The sequence below is a fragment of the Rhinolophus hipposideros genome, assembly GCF_964194185.1.
Source record: "Rhinolophus hipposideros genome assembly, chromosome: 10".
Lineage (NCBI taxonomy): Eukaryota > Metazoa > Chordata > Mammalia > Chiroptera > Rhinolophidae > Rhinolophus > Rhinolophus hipposideros.
In genome coordinates this window covers 10,351,254-10,364,451 of record NC_138056.1, presented here as the reverse complement: position 1 = coordinate 10,364,451, position 13,198 = coordinate 10,351,254, and the positions used below count along the sequence as shown (strand labels likewise).

General features: G+C 47.1%; 2 protein-coding genes across 2 annotated transcripts; one reads left to right on the top strand and one right to left on the bottom strand.

Moving 5' to 3' along the window:
• The first annotated feature begins 2,373 nt into the window (after nt 1-2,373).
• Nucleotides 2,374-6,510, top strand: LOC308503260 (E3 ubiquitin-protein ligase DTX4-like). The gene is made up of 2 exons (XM_081062420.1): nt 2,374-2,612; nt 4,092-6,510. Exons 1-2 carry the CDS (start codon nt 2,493-2,495, stop codon nt 4,323-4,325), a joined length of 354 nt encoding a protein of 117 aa, XP_080918546.1. The 5' UTR covers nt 2,374-2,492; the 3' UTR covers nt 4,326-6,510.
• Nucleotides 6,511-7,756: 1,246 nt separating this feature from the next.
• Nucleotides 7,757-12,281, bottom strand: MPEG1 (macrophage expressed 1). Its single transcript, XM_081062396.1, has one exon. The coding sequence runs from the start codon at nt 12,196-12,198 to the stop codon at nt 10,045-10,047; it is 2,154 nt and encodes a 717-aa protein (XP_080918522.1). The 5' UTR covers nt 12,199-12,281; the 3' UTR covers nt 7,757-10,044.
• Nucleotides 12,282-13,198: the final 917 nt, after the last annotated feature.

Below are 13,198 nucleotides of genomic sequence, written 5' to 3'. Positions count from 1 at the left end.
CAATTTTCCTGAGTGCAAATACAAATATGTCACACACTGAAGCTTTTCCTGAAAGTTCTAGGCTGTTTACCAGATTCATTTCTTTAGTAAGTATTTATGAGTTCACTCTCTCTTCCCTCCTCCTTGCCTTCTTCCATTTTGTCATTTATTTAACAAACTTTGAGTGTGGATTATGGACCAGATGCTGGAGAAACAATGATGAGCAAAATGGACACAATCCTTGCTCCCTGGAGTCCTCATTCCAGTGGGAGAAGGAAGACAATAAAGTAAACAGATAAATAAACAAGGTACTTCCAAATAGTGATAAGTGGTGTGGAAGAAATAAAACAGGGAGATGTGATAGCCTATAAAAGAATTCAATGAAAAACACGGTTCTTTTTCGAGGGAGTTACCGAGCAATCAGGGAAAAATCACTATACATCACTAAGCTACAGAGCCAAACAGGGTGTGCACCACTGATAAAAGCTGTGGGAGGCAGTGTGCACACCGGCAGCACAAGGCCTGCAAAAGTCCTGGCTGGTCCTCACTTGACCTTCCTGACTTGATTTCCTTATCCCTATAGCCGGGAACCTAATATGCAGGGGTTTCGTGAGGATGGGAGATAATGCTTGTGTGTGCATATTGTGGTCCCGGGCACAGTACTTGGGTGCTCAATATCTGGTCGCCCTCACTATGGGAGTACCCTACTTGTCAGACTAAGGAAGAGGGCCTGTGTCTGTGTGACTGAGAGGGTCGGAATAGACTCTCTGGTGCAGGGCAGTTGCTAGGAGAGACTTGAAACACAGACATGAAAGACATGGAGAACATTTTTAGTACGAGGAGATGGCAGATTTGCAGAGGATAGAAGGTGGGGGTGTTGAAGGGCCATAAGGAAGAGTCTAATTTGGGACCTCCCCGATTAAGATCACGATTGCTTTGCCCTTTCTCAGCCCATCCATGGAAACTTGGGCTCTGTGAAGAGTAGAGACATTTAAGCTCAGCCTTCGCCGCAGAAAACAGTTCCCTGGGGGAGAAACTCTGATCTGGGCCGAGGCAGAGTCGTGACTGCTTCGCTTAGCAACGTGCCAGGAGCACACAGCCTTGCTGGGTCTGCGCCAGGCAGGCATCTGTGCTGGCCGCACAGCAGGCGAGTCCCAGGCAAGCGAGGAGCAGGCAGAGCCCTGGTGGGAACTGGCCCTGCAGTCAGGCAGCCTGGCTTAGACACAGCCGTGGCCATGGGAATGTTGCAAATGTGGAGTGATTGCATGTCAGTGTGGAATTCAGAATTGTCTCATCCTGCCTCTCCAAGAAGACACTGTGGCCTCTTTCAGCTCACAGCGACCACTCCCTTCTCCGAGACCCCACTGCCATTCTGTTTGCCAAACCAAAGATGATCTTGAACCATGCTATTAAAAAAATAAATAAAATCACAGAATTTTAATAACATTTTGGAACCATTATCCATAATAAGAGAAAAAGAAAAAAGCCTGTGTTTTCTTGCAGTTTTGTCGTTCATTCATCTATTCACTCATTCATTTACTCATCCAGGACGCATTCACTGATCCTCTGTGTGGGAGCTGGTGCCGGGACAAGCATGGAATTATCGATGTTATATTGGTTTCCTCTAGAAAGGATTTTAAAACAGGGTTCCACAGGCTCTGAGTGGCTCAGAAACTATAGACAAACATTTAGGGAAAATATGTTACTGGACAAAAAATCCCTCACTTTTGCTGAATTTCTCAAAGGGGCCTGTGAGCCCATCTTGAAGGAGGAGGTCTAATTTCTAGCTGAATTCTGCTTCAGTTTTGTTCCCACCCAGTGGCCTGAGACTGCTGAATAAGATAGGGTGATGACAATTGAAATGTTGCTAGATTATTAGTCATGAGTTTCCCAATCCATATTGTCAAACAAGAAAACAAACAAGAACCCATGAGGACAGAGGATAAAATCCATATTGTCAAACTAGAAAACAAACAAGAACCCATGAGGACAGAGGATAAAATCCACAAGAATCCTTCAAATAATTCTGATTGCATGGCTCATAGCTCAGAGGCATCTGTGTTATCCTGAGTCGTTTGGAGGTAAGATGTCCAGGATCTGTCTCTGGAAATCAGGTTTGGCAAAGCCCATAACATCGTAGAAGTCATTTAACCTCTGGCGGCTGCAGTTTTCCTCTTATGTAAAACAAAACAGTTAGAATACATGATGATGACGGTGCTGATAAATATTTACTGAGCTCTTTGCATGCAGCAGGCGCCCGGCTCACTTAACATTCCTAGTGGTTGCATAAAATGAGAATTTCACATCCGCCATATCTAACAGATGGGGAACCCATGCTCCATGCAGCAGCTCGTGTCCAAAGCCAGGCCTGAGGACTCCAAAGTGAGCATGTTGAGTGACCACGCCGACTGTTTTGGGGTCCGTTCTCTGTCTAGACTCTATGGCTGTTATTATTGCCATGATTATTTGACTTAGTCACAGCCTGCACCCCCACACCAGAAATATTTTGAAAAATGCCCTTCACTTTCTTTCCTTCTGCTCAGGGGCCGGAACACCCGAATCCTGGCAAGAGTTTCAGCGCCCGTGGCTTCCCACGACACTGTTACCTTCCAGACAGCGAGAAAGGGAGAAAAGTAAGAGTGGGGGTGTCAGGTTATTTACTTCTACGTCAGGACTCCAAATTTTGCTCCCTATAATGCACCGGCAAAAGAGAACTGGGTCTGTCTTAACTCTAGATGCGCATAGTGACAAGGTCATAGCTGAGTCAACCAGAGGTAAAGGTGTATGGGATCAGAATTTTCTCCTGTAGGGCGGTGGGGGTGGGGCTGTGGCTTTTTCCTCTCCTGGATATTACTGGCAGTAGTTCACCTACGTCAGTATCCTTCCGTTAGGGTTTTGCTGCCGTACAGCTGGTCCTGGGACCAACACCAGCGGCAAGATCTAGAAACTTGATAGAAATGCAGCACCTTAGAATCTACTTCATTTTAACAAGGTCCCAGGTGATCGAACAGCACAGGAATGCTGGAGAAGCACAGCTCTGGGGGCACAGAACGGCAGCTCATAGTTTTAGTGTCTGTACTATTATGATTCCCCACCTCTGGTTCGTATCATGCTTCTGGTAGTTCCGTTTTAAACCCAGTGCATTTTTATCAGGTGCCTTCTTCATGCAGGACAGGATTCAGGCATTTGTCTTGCTCAACAAAGATATACAGAAGGTGTCCCCAAAAAGTATACGCATTTTAAGAAAGGAAAAAACTCTATTAAAAGTACACTGGTGGTAACCACTTTGAGCACCTCTTGTAATTGCAGAAGTCAAACGTGACCTGTATTCATCTTTTATTATCAGTATATATTGAATATTACAATTTTAATGTAGGTTTTTTTCCTTCTCTCAAAATGTGTATACATTGTTTTGGCACCTTCTGTATATATTTTTAAAATTTTAGCTGAATTAGAATATTCTGCTAGCCTTAACACCTCTCTAGGCCTCACCTGTAAAATAGGCAATAACAGTACCTGCCAGAGCTGCCTCAAAGTGTGGTTGTGAGAACCAGATGAGAAAATAAATATGAAATAGCCTTGAAGAGCTTGAACCACACCATTGGAGAAACATTCCTCAAGTTTTGCTGTGGGCAAACCAATACCACATTCAAGTAGTGGTGGTGATGCCGGAGGGCACATCTTCAGATCTCAGCTCAGAAGTGCCTTGAACTCCTAGGTCCTATCATTTAAAACACAGCTGTGATGATGTTGGTCAGTCACATTTGTTGAATAATGTGTGCCAGGCACTACCATGAAATTGCTTTTCACGTGGGGCCTGCTAAATTGCTCACAACATTTAGAGGCAGATTGTACAATTGCATTTTATAAATAAGGAAATTAAAGCCCAGAGAGGTGGTATAACTTGTCTGAGGTCATACAGGTAGCCGGTGACAGAGCCAAGACTTACCTGCAGGTCTCTGACCCCACATTCAAATTTTCCAATCATTGCGCTGCTTAGGGTATTGTGATACAGGAAGGGGTGGGGCTCTTGGGAGGACTCTACCAACCAAGGGATAGTCTTTGACCAACACTGCATGTCGGACTTTGATCTCCTGCCTTTCTTTTCATAGGTTCTGAAGCTGCTGCTGGTGGCCTGGGATCGCCGCCTCATTTTTGCCATTGGTACCTCCAGCACCACGGGCGAATCAGACACTGTCATCTGGAATGAGGTCCACCACAAGACAGAGTTTGGCTCTAATCTCACTGGCCATGGCTATCCAGATGCCAATTATCTGGATAATGTGCTGGCTGAACTGGCTGCCCAGGGCATTTCTGAGGACAGCACTGCCCAGGAGAAGGACTGAGCTGGAAGGGCTTTGAGGGGGAGGGGTTGTGGGGACTACAGGACAGGAAGTGGGGAGAGTCAAGGTAGAAGTTGGTGCCCTGCCCTCCCAACTCCCTCATCTTCCCACCATCCTGTCTCCATCCCCCATCCCTCCCAGCCACAGGGGGGAGCCAGATTGAATAGGGGATGTCATTCATAAACCTCATCCACCACATGGGATGAGGGCCATCCCTGGTCTGTTCCCATGGAGTTTTCGGTGCTGGGTAGGCAAGAACACCACCCCCACTCCTCCCCCTAAGTGGGGCCATGATCAGCACACTTAGGGTATGGATAGTGCATGGGCACTCCATACCCTGGCCTTGTGAAGCCTGAGGTTCATTGCCTCAGCTGGCTTCCTGCTGCTTCCACTCCGCTTCGAGAGTGGAGTTTCTGCTTTTCTCTCCGCCACTGGGGTGAGGAGCTCTCACTGTGCAAGGTTGGGGGGCAAAGGGGTGAACCGCTAAACTGCTGTGACATCAGAAATAAATGCCTTGGTGTACAGCGAGAAGCACTTCTTGCCAAGAGGGTCAGGGATACAAAGGGTTCTGGGAGCACGCTCAGCTCTCATAATAGTCTTTGGTTTCTCTGTGCCCTCCCTCCTCCTTACACCTTTGACCTTTCCAAAGAGGCATCTGGTTCTCTCATGCAGGTGGATGGGCTCTGGGATTCCTCTCTGGATGGCACCCCATGATGTTTCCAGCCACTCTCTGATTAGACCAGAGCCTGCATCCTATTTAGCATCTGAACTGTCCTCAGGGAGAGGAGCCCATAGCCTTTTTCCCCAACTCATCCCAGACCAGCTCAAAGATTCCATGAGTTTCATCAAGTCACTGTGAGTAGAGCCTGTGCTGGGCTCTGTGCCATCTGTGTATGTGCATATATGTGTGTGTGTGTGTGTCTGTGTGCATACCACTGCGCCAGGTTGGTGGACAGTCCCATCATATTCCCACACTCTGTTTTGCAAGATGTCAAACCCCAGTTCTGACAGGGATCAGAGAGCCAGGCTATGGTCTCTCCCTGAACTTCTCTCACCCTTTGACAACCCATCCCATGGTAAACTTGGACTCTAATGGAGACAAAACTGTGTTTGGGGAGATGTGTATGGTGAGAGCTGGACTGACCCCTTTTTACATCTCTTTCAAGATTGGAGCTGAGCCAGTCTCCATCCAGTCTTATTTTTCTGAGGTCTTCAATCTGTGTCCATGCAAATTTGCTAATCTGAGCCCAGAGATGGTGCTGGGCCCCTCATTGCCTTCATCTATTACAGATTGACCTAGAACATGGAGGGGGCCTCTTTAGCTATTGCTCTTGCCTTTGGCTCCCATTAAGAAATGAATTGGGGGTCAGGGAGGAGAGAAGGGGGGGTCAAGAAAGGAAACCCAATTCCCCCTTTGAAAGTGGGTTCTTTGAACTGTGTTTGGGGAAAGTTCCTCTGGATACTAATTTGAATTTATATACCTCATGTTTTGGGGGTTTGACGTATATATATATGCATATATATTTCATAATATTTGGAAGGTTTTTGATGTTAGAAAAGTTGAAACAACAGAACCTTCAAAAATGGTACTTAAGTTAGAACCGGAAACCAAGCTTCTCTGAGAACCAGCTTCATTGCTGCTTGCTGGCTGGCCTGCAGCCATTTTGACATCGTTGTGGCCATCAGATTTACCTGAGTGTCACCCTGTTCCTCGGGACATGCTGGTGCTGAGCCTTTCCTCGTTTTCCAACTAGCTATAGGGACGTTGATTGGCTCCAGCAGAGGAAGCTCTGATAGGCCAAATAGTGTCTGTCCTGTTAGCTCCAGTCTTTCCTGTCAGTTGCAGCCATTTTATGCCACCAGCAGATCCAGATGTTCGTCCTGAGTTCACTGCTGCATGGGGATAGTTACCTGCCACAGTCGGGCAGGAACATCTGAACTTGACAGGAGAGACATCCCGTGGTGTTTAACGTCACACCCTGTGCCCTTCACCAGGTTACCATGTACCAGAGGTTATTAGAGAGCCTTGTTGTAGGCTGAGTACCACCTCCGCCTTCAGCACCCCTGTCAAGCATCTGCTGGGCTTGTCACCCACAGGGAAGAGGAAGTAGACGGAGGGTGAGTGGGAAGAAACACAACTGTGCGATAGGCGGTGGGGAAGAAAGAAGATATCCTTTGACAACTGGCAATGGGCAGTGGGGAAAAACTGATTTCTTGCATTAGGGAGAAGAAGAAGTGGGTGGGGAAGGGGACCCATAGAGTATACAAGGCAGGCTGTATGTCAGGGGCAATACTACTTTGAGAGTACGTCTTTGTACCTCCAAGCCTTTCCTCCAGAATGTCAGTTGTGTCTGTGCCCCATTTTTCTTCCTCTCTGAGGATGCTCAGTAGGGGCTACCTCATCCTCATCTCCTTGTGGGACTTTGTGAGCAGAAGGAATCTTGAATTTCCTTTCTAACACTGTGCCAGACAAGATGAGGGGTATTCCTTTGCCCTTTCTCTTGTGCCAAGCTGGGAAGGCACAGCCCTGCCAGCAGAAGGCTTGTGTACACCCCCCCACCCACGTTGGCACAGGATGTTTCCCCACCAGAAGCCCTGCTGATGCCCTGGCTCATGCAGGGAATTCCATGCCTTTCGTTTCATGGTTTTAGCACCAGCAGCCCAGGTTCTCCCTTCCTGAGTCTACAGGGATGACAAATGGGATGGGAGACAAATCCTGTCAGATGCTTATCCCTTAAAGGTTAATTGTGTATATGTGGTTGTGTGTGCCTTTGTGTTTTCATCTCCTTCCCCCCACTTTTTTGTAAAACTTGGACTTCTCTGTGGTTTTAGACTTGGTCAAATGTACTTGTCCTGGTATTGCACTGTTGTGTGCATGAGAAGATTGGGGGAAGGCCCGGTGTGGTACAAGAAAGGGCCCTGTCCCCTTTCCTTGTCTGTGGTCACTGGCACTTGAGTGGGGGGTGGGTTTCTGGGAGAGGGCAGGTGAATGTCCTAATGTAAATCTTTGTGACTGGTGTGTTTTGAAGTCCCTGGTGTTGCTGTGAGAGGACGTTGCCACCTGGTGCTCATGAGGTGTATGTGCAGAACAATAAATGGCAAATACGTGAACAACCACAAATTGTTGTCAACCTTCTGCTTTCTGTAGATCATGGCACCTATCTTTGAGGCATTTGGGGTACCTCTGTGAGTCTGTAAGCAACTGCAAGCCCTTCCTCTGGATGGATTGGTGGGGTGGGGGGAAATCCCTTTTCTCTGTTTCTTTTTCCCCACATGTTTTCTACCCACACATTTGACCAAGTGACCTGGCTTGGCTCTTGTTCCTCTAAAGGACACAGCCCATGTGGCAAGGAAAATAAGCAAATGAACCTGTGGGGGAAAACCTTAAAAACCACGAAGGTTCACTTCTTCAAGTTCCCTTCCCCTGACCACACTATAGTGTGTTTCAATAGTTTACGAGCTGTCGTTTGTTTGCTTTTTTCCAAATAAATGTTTAGTATTAATTATCCCAGTACTAACAAGAACACAAAAATAAAATGCACTTGCAAAGCTGCCTTTGTCCCCCAAATGTGTCTCTATTTCTGTGAGCCCACAGAGTGTGGTTTTCTTGAAAGCCAGATGAGTCTTGCCACAGACCCCAGCCTGAGCTCCCCGGCCAGGAAAGCAGAGCCTGGGAACACCCCCCTCTGGGTTCTGACTGGTAAAAGCATTTGATGAATGTACACTGCAAATGCCCTTGTTCTCATTTCAGACAGAGTGTTCCTCAAATACATATGTTAATGCATGTTTATGGGCCATTTTGTTAGTCAAAATACAAGTCTGTGAAGAAGTTTTTCATTTCAGTGGGTGGTTAGTGCATTAGAAGTCTGGGAGCCTATAGCTCTACTTGGTCTCTGACTCAGTAATCTTCAAAGAATTCATGGGAAAGTCAGTATTTGCAGAAAAGTGGTTAGCTTGGCTGAAACTCACCCACAAAACACCCAGAGGTTTCGGAGAACATTTTAATGCTTAAGGGGCGGGGTTAACTAAAGGGGTTGTCGAAATCCGTGTCCTTAGCTGGGCAGTCAAAAGAGCAGGGCTCCAATTCTGTGATTCGTGCCTCTTCTCTGTGTCACAGTAGAAGGTAAAGGAAGCTTCTTCCCATCTTCCCACAGGTTGGGATGCTCCAAGCTCCTCAGAAGAAGGACCTTTTGTAAACCTAAGCTCTTGGTTGTGGATGTTAATGAGGAGAGGACAAATTGTCCTCCACAGATCACTCACAAATGACACTTGAGTTGGTGAAGAAATATATAACCTTTTTAAATGTTGTGGGGGAACATTAAAAGATTCACCCTGATCATTACAATTAGGTGAGAGTGGTATTAAAACTGGGCAGAGCCCCAACTGCCAGGTGACGATCATGCATCTTTTTAGGTGCCCCAGGGAAGTCAGCTTGGAATGGAAAGAAATATGTCACAAATGGTGGTGGATGCCCTTTCATTTCATTTAAAAACACGGATTTTATCATGGCAGCCTCCTTTCTGCTGGAATAAAACTCAAGGTAGGGTACATCATTGATGTCTACTCTGTTTTGGTTTTAGGGAGGAGGAAAAATTGAGGTGTGGACTTACTTTGACTTCATGGTTTTTCCCTTGTCTCCCACCCCCAGAAAAAAATGAGGATTTCTTGTTGGAATGTGCTGTGTGCGTGTTCGTGTGTGTGTGTGTATGTGTGTGTGTGTGTGTGTGTGTGTGTGTGTGTGTGTTGGGGGTGTATGTGCATGTGATGGGAGTTAGAAAGAGCAAGGGCCACTCATGGAAGAGGAAAGGGTTGTACTTTGGTAACAGACAGGAAACTGTAATGCTTGTTCTACCCAAATCTATACTCCTTTCTTTGCCTCATTTCCCATAAGAGGGAAAAGCCAGGTTGTTGGTTGTGGGTAAGAATTCCAATTTCCCCTGAGCACCAGAATCTTTCCCAGTTCTTACCCTTTCTTCACTTACTCCTTTTCTACAAATTATCCCTTCTCCCTTGACATCCTAATAGATGTGTATAAGTTAAAATATCTTCTGAGGACTTTACGACACTAGTCCAAAGTCCAAAAGTGGTCTGGTCTAAGTAAGTCTTAAATTGTGGGGAAGTTGGAAAACATGGGCTAGGTATAAGCCATATTTGTCTATTCAGATGATGTTGAGATGACCCAGAGGAGAGGACACAGCCCATTGACACAGAGCTCTCAAAGCTGCAAAGCTGTGGCCAAGCAGGACTTCCTGTGTCTCCTGGGGGCTCTTTGGCCTCCAGGAGCAGGAGATAGATCCAGACAGCTTTTAAAAAGCAAAACAGTGGGAGGCTAACACTTAAAAGCATAAATTCTTATAGCCCATGAATTGGAAACCATGGCCAACCTCAGATTAAATACATCATTTCCAAATTCATATGTCAACATTCTCCCTCCTCTCTTTTTACACGTATACATTCAGGTGAAGCTAATTCATAGTGCACATCAAGAAAAGGTACCCCCTTTAATGTTTTAGTCCCCAGGATGACTTTTGCTTAGAAAGTCACAACTGCTCCCAAACTGTCCATGTCACTATTAATTTTCCAGCCCAGAGACCTAAAGAAGTTACAAAGTTATACCTGCTTTTTGTAGCACTTGCCACTTCAGTAGTTAAGAAGTGGAGAGAAGGAATGAAAGACATGCTTGAAGCTCTACTCAGAAATGAAACAGTTTCCCGGGAGAGATTTAGGCTGGACTCTGCTCCTGCTCTTGGGCAAGGGTGTCTCCAGTCTCTTCAATGTTTGGAGCCAAACTCTTCCTTTCGTCCTCGATTGCTTGGTATTCTCTCTTCTTGTACTTCCGGGCACCATAGATGCCCAGGGTGATGGCAATTGCCAGGACGGTGGTGACCCCCACTGTAACCCCAGCAGCTGCTCCTCCCGAGAGACCACTGTCGTTCCCATGGATGACCTTCATGGCTCTGCGTAGCTCTAACGGCTCCCCCAGCCTCCACTGGTTGGTCTGGGGGTCTTTAATCCAGGAGCTTGAAGTCTCAGTATTAGTCACTATGACAGTGTTGGTGGCAGCCTGACTCATGAGGGGAGGCCGGGTAAAAGGCGGAAGCCTGATGGGGGGCAGAGACCCTCCAGTAAAGAGCCCAGACTTGACACAGTAAGATACTAGGCACCCATCGCTGATGAGGGCTTGGTGTTGGCTGAAGCCCCCGGGACACTTTTTCAGAGCAGGTGCCCCCAAATCCTTGGATATGGCAGAATCCACCAAGGGGTTCCCAACTACACAACTAAAGAACCCACCAAAGGGGACTGAAAACCTGTATCCCAACTCATAGTCCTGAGAGGCACATACCCTGAGGCTTTCAAAGAGTCTCAATGGAACATAGCCAGCTGGGCATGACTGTGCATTTGTCAAAGGGTTAATGCTCTTACCACTGAAGAGGCCCCCAAAAAGCAATCCTGAGTTTTCTGGTACTTGGCCACTGGCTGCACACCAGAAAGCCCTAAATTCCGCCTTTGCCACTCGGAACACATCTTCACACACCGTCTTACAGAAGACGAGGAGGGTGCACTTCCGTTGACACTCCAGCCCGTTGTAACCCTCCTCATGGATCTGAGAGAGCAGATGGACTGGGGAGTAGCCAGAGGGGCAGGAGAACTCACCAGTGAGTGGATTCTTCTGCTCCAACTTTTGGCAGAGTTGGACAGCCTCGTTCCCCAAGAGCTGGGTACAGTCTTGAAAAACCCCGCCAAAGGAAAAGTTGGCCATTTTCCCTTCACAAGAGCTATCATCAGTGTTGGCCTGAAAATTGAAGTTGGGAGAATTAAGATCTGTGCACCCAGGGTAGGTGTTGAACGTGTAGTAGCGCCTCACAGCACTTTCCACCGTCTTAGACAACTTCTTCACCAAGGGCCCTGGCAAGTCAGGCAACATGTCGGGGTTGATGAAGAAATGCAGAGGCAGGCCAGCACGATCTATGGCCACCAGGTGGTTGGTGATGCCCTGCTGCCAGGCCTGCAGGGTGATGCCTGGATAAAAAGGAACCCCTCCGATGCTTCGCACCCTAGAGTTGGTGCGGTGTGAGAGGTAGCTCTTGGTGAAGGCATCCTGCGATGTGTAGTTCTCTTCAAATCTGAAGTTCACGACATTGAGGAAAACGCCTCCAGCAGATGCAGTCACAGCGCTACGGCTGATCTGGCTGTCCTGTACGAAGGAGGACCTGATGTGGTCCTCCTGAATGAGAGCAGCCCCAGCGTCCACACTGGTGATGACATGGGTACCAAAGTTGAGGACCAGGAGCTCTGCCAAGTAGGTGGCCATCCGGGTCTGGTTGTTCTCCAGACGGTCAGAGATGTCCATGAGCAACTTCTTAAATCCCCGGTTCAGTTTTGAAACAGGATTGATTTTGACTGTGTAGATCAGGTTTCTTACCTGAACCTGAGTGGTTACAGCCTGGTCCTTCACTTGAAGGGTCTTTATCCTCTGGAACTCAGGAGAGAACTTGCCATTGACTTTGGAAAAAAGGGAGAGCTCCGCGTTGACGGAATAGGAGGTGCTGCTCTGGTAATTCATCCAGGATTCCAGGATTTCTGAGTTCATCTCCAGGTTGCTCTGTTTCTGGGGAATGGTTATGATTTCATCGGGGAGGATGTACTGTCCATCCTCTGTGGTCCTACAATTGGTATAAGTCAAGTCCATCACCCCCCCCATGTCCACATTCCGCAAATTATCCCAGCCCCCTCCAGGCAAAGCTTCCAGAACAGGCAGTTTTAAGGCATTCTTGCATTTTTGAAATCCAGCCTCTTCTGTCTCTGCCAAGACCTTATCTGTTTTAGCCCATGCTGCCACTGCCCAGAACAGGATGGCTGCCTTGAAGCTATTCATAGTTTAGACCACCCGGCCACAAGCGAGCCCTAAGCTGTAGCCAGTTAGCTTGGTATAAACTGAAGCGATGAGAAAGAAAGCAGTTGCTGAAACAAAGAAAAAAAAAAATTTCAACCGTTCTCCTAAAGCCACCAGTTCCTCTTTAGGCTAATATGCAAAATGGGGAAATGAGAGTTGACTGGAATACTAAGGTCCATCAGGACTTCGAAAAAATTATGTTGTGCTAGATGTGCAAACACAGCCCTATATCCTTACCAGGTAACTACCCTAGCTGTCCCCTACCTACCCCAGCCCCAGTCTGCAGCAGTGCTGGCTCCCCTACCCTGCAGCAGGAGAAGTGCAATCACAGGCCTTACCGCCTCCTTTCCACAAGTTTTTTGACTTTGAAAGAAAGCTTTGGTTTTACTTTTTGTTCACCTTCTTGATGTTTCAAATTTTCCCTGACTGCTCTTTCCTGGAACTCCAATACCAGTTTCCTTATATACTGTAAATGCATCGGTGAATGGAGCACCACCCTTTCTGAGACACCCTGCCTCCACCATACCCAGGCTAGAGGTAGGTCAAGGCCAGGGTCTGTGTTTTCCATTCACCTGAGGGTGACGGTTGTTCACACAGAAGAAAGGCATGACAATTTTGGACACGAGTCCTGTGGAGTTTCATTGTTATAAGCCCTAGTAGCCCCAGCTTTGGAGATGGCATTGTCTGGAGCAGAGCGGCAGGGATCTGAAGAAGATTCCACTTGGTGTATGCTGGGAACTTCAGTCTGCCTCGTCCTCAGTGTTCAGAGTGGAGGCGAGGGGCCCCCACCTGCACTGTTGTTTCCTTTCAGATAGGAATATTTAAGCAAAGAGAAAATCCACACTATAATCTAGATTTTATCAAAAACCAGACAGTGGTCAAGGAATATATGTATATCTGTATACACTCTTATACACGTGTGCGTGGCAATAATTTGGCACCTGCTGTTTTACCTTTAATTTTTCATTCCGTGGTTAATTTA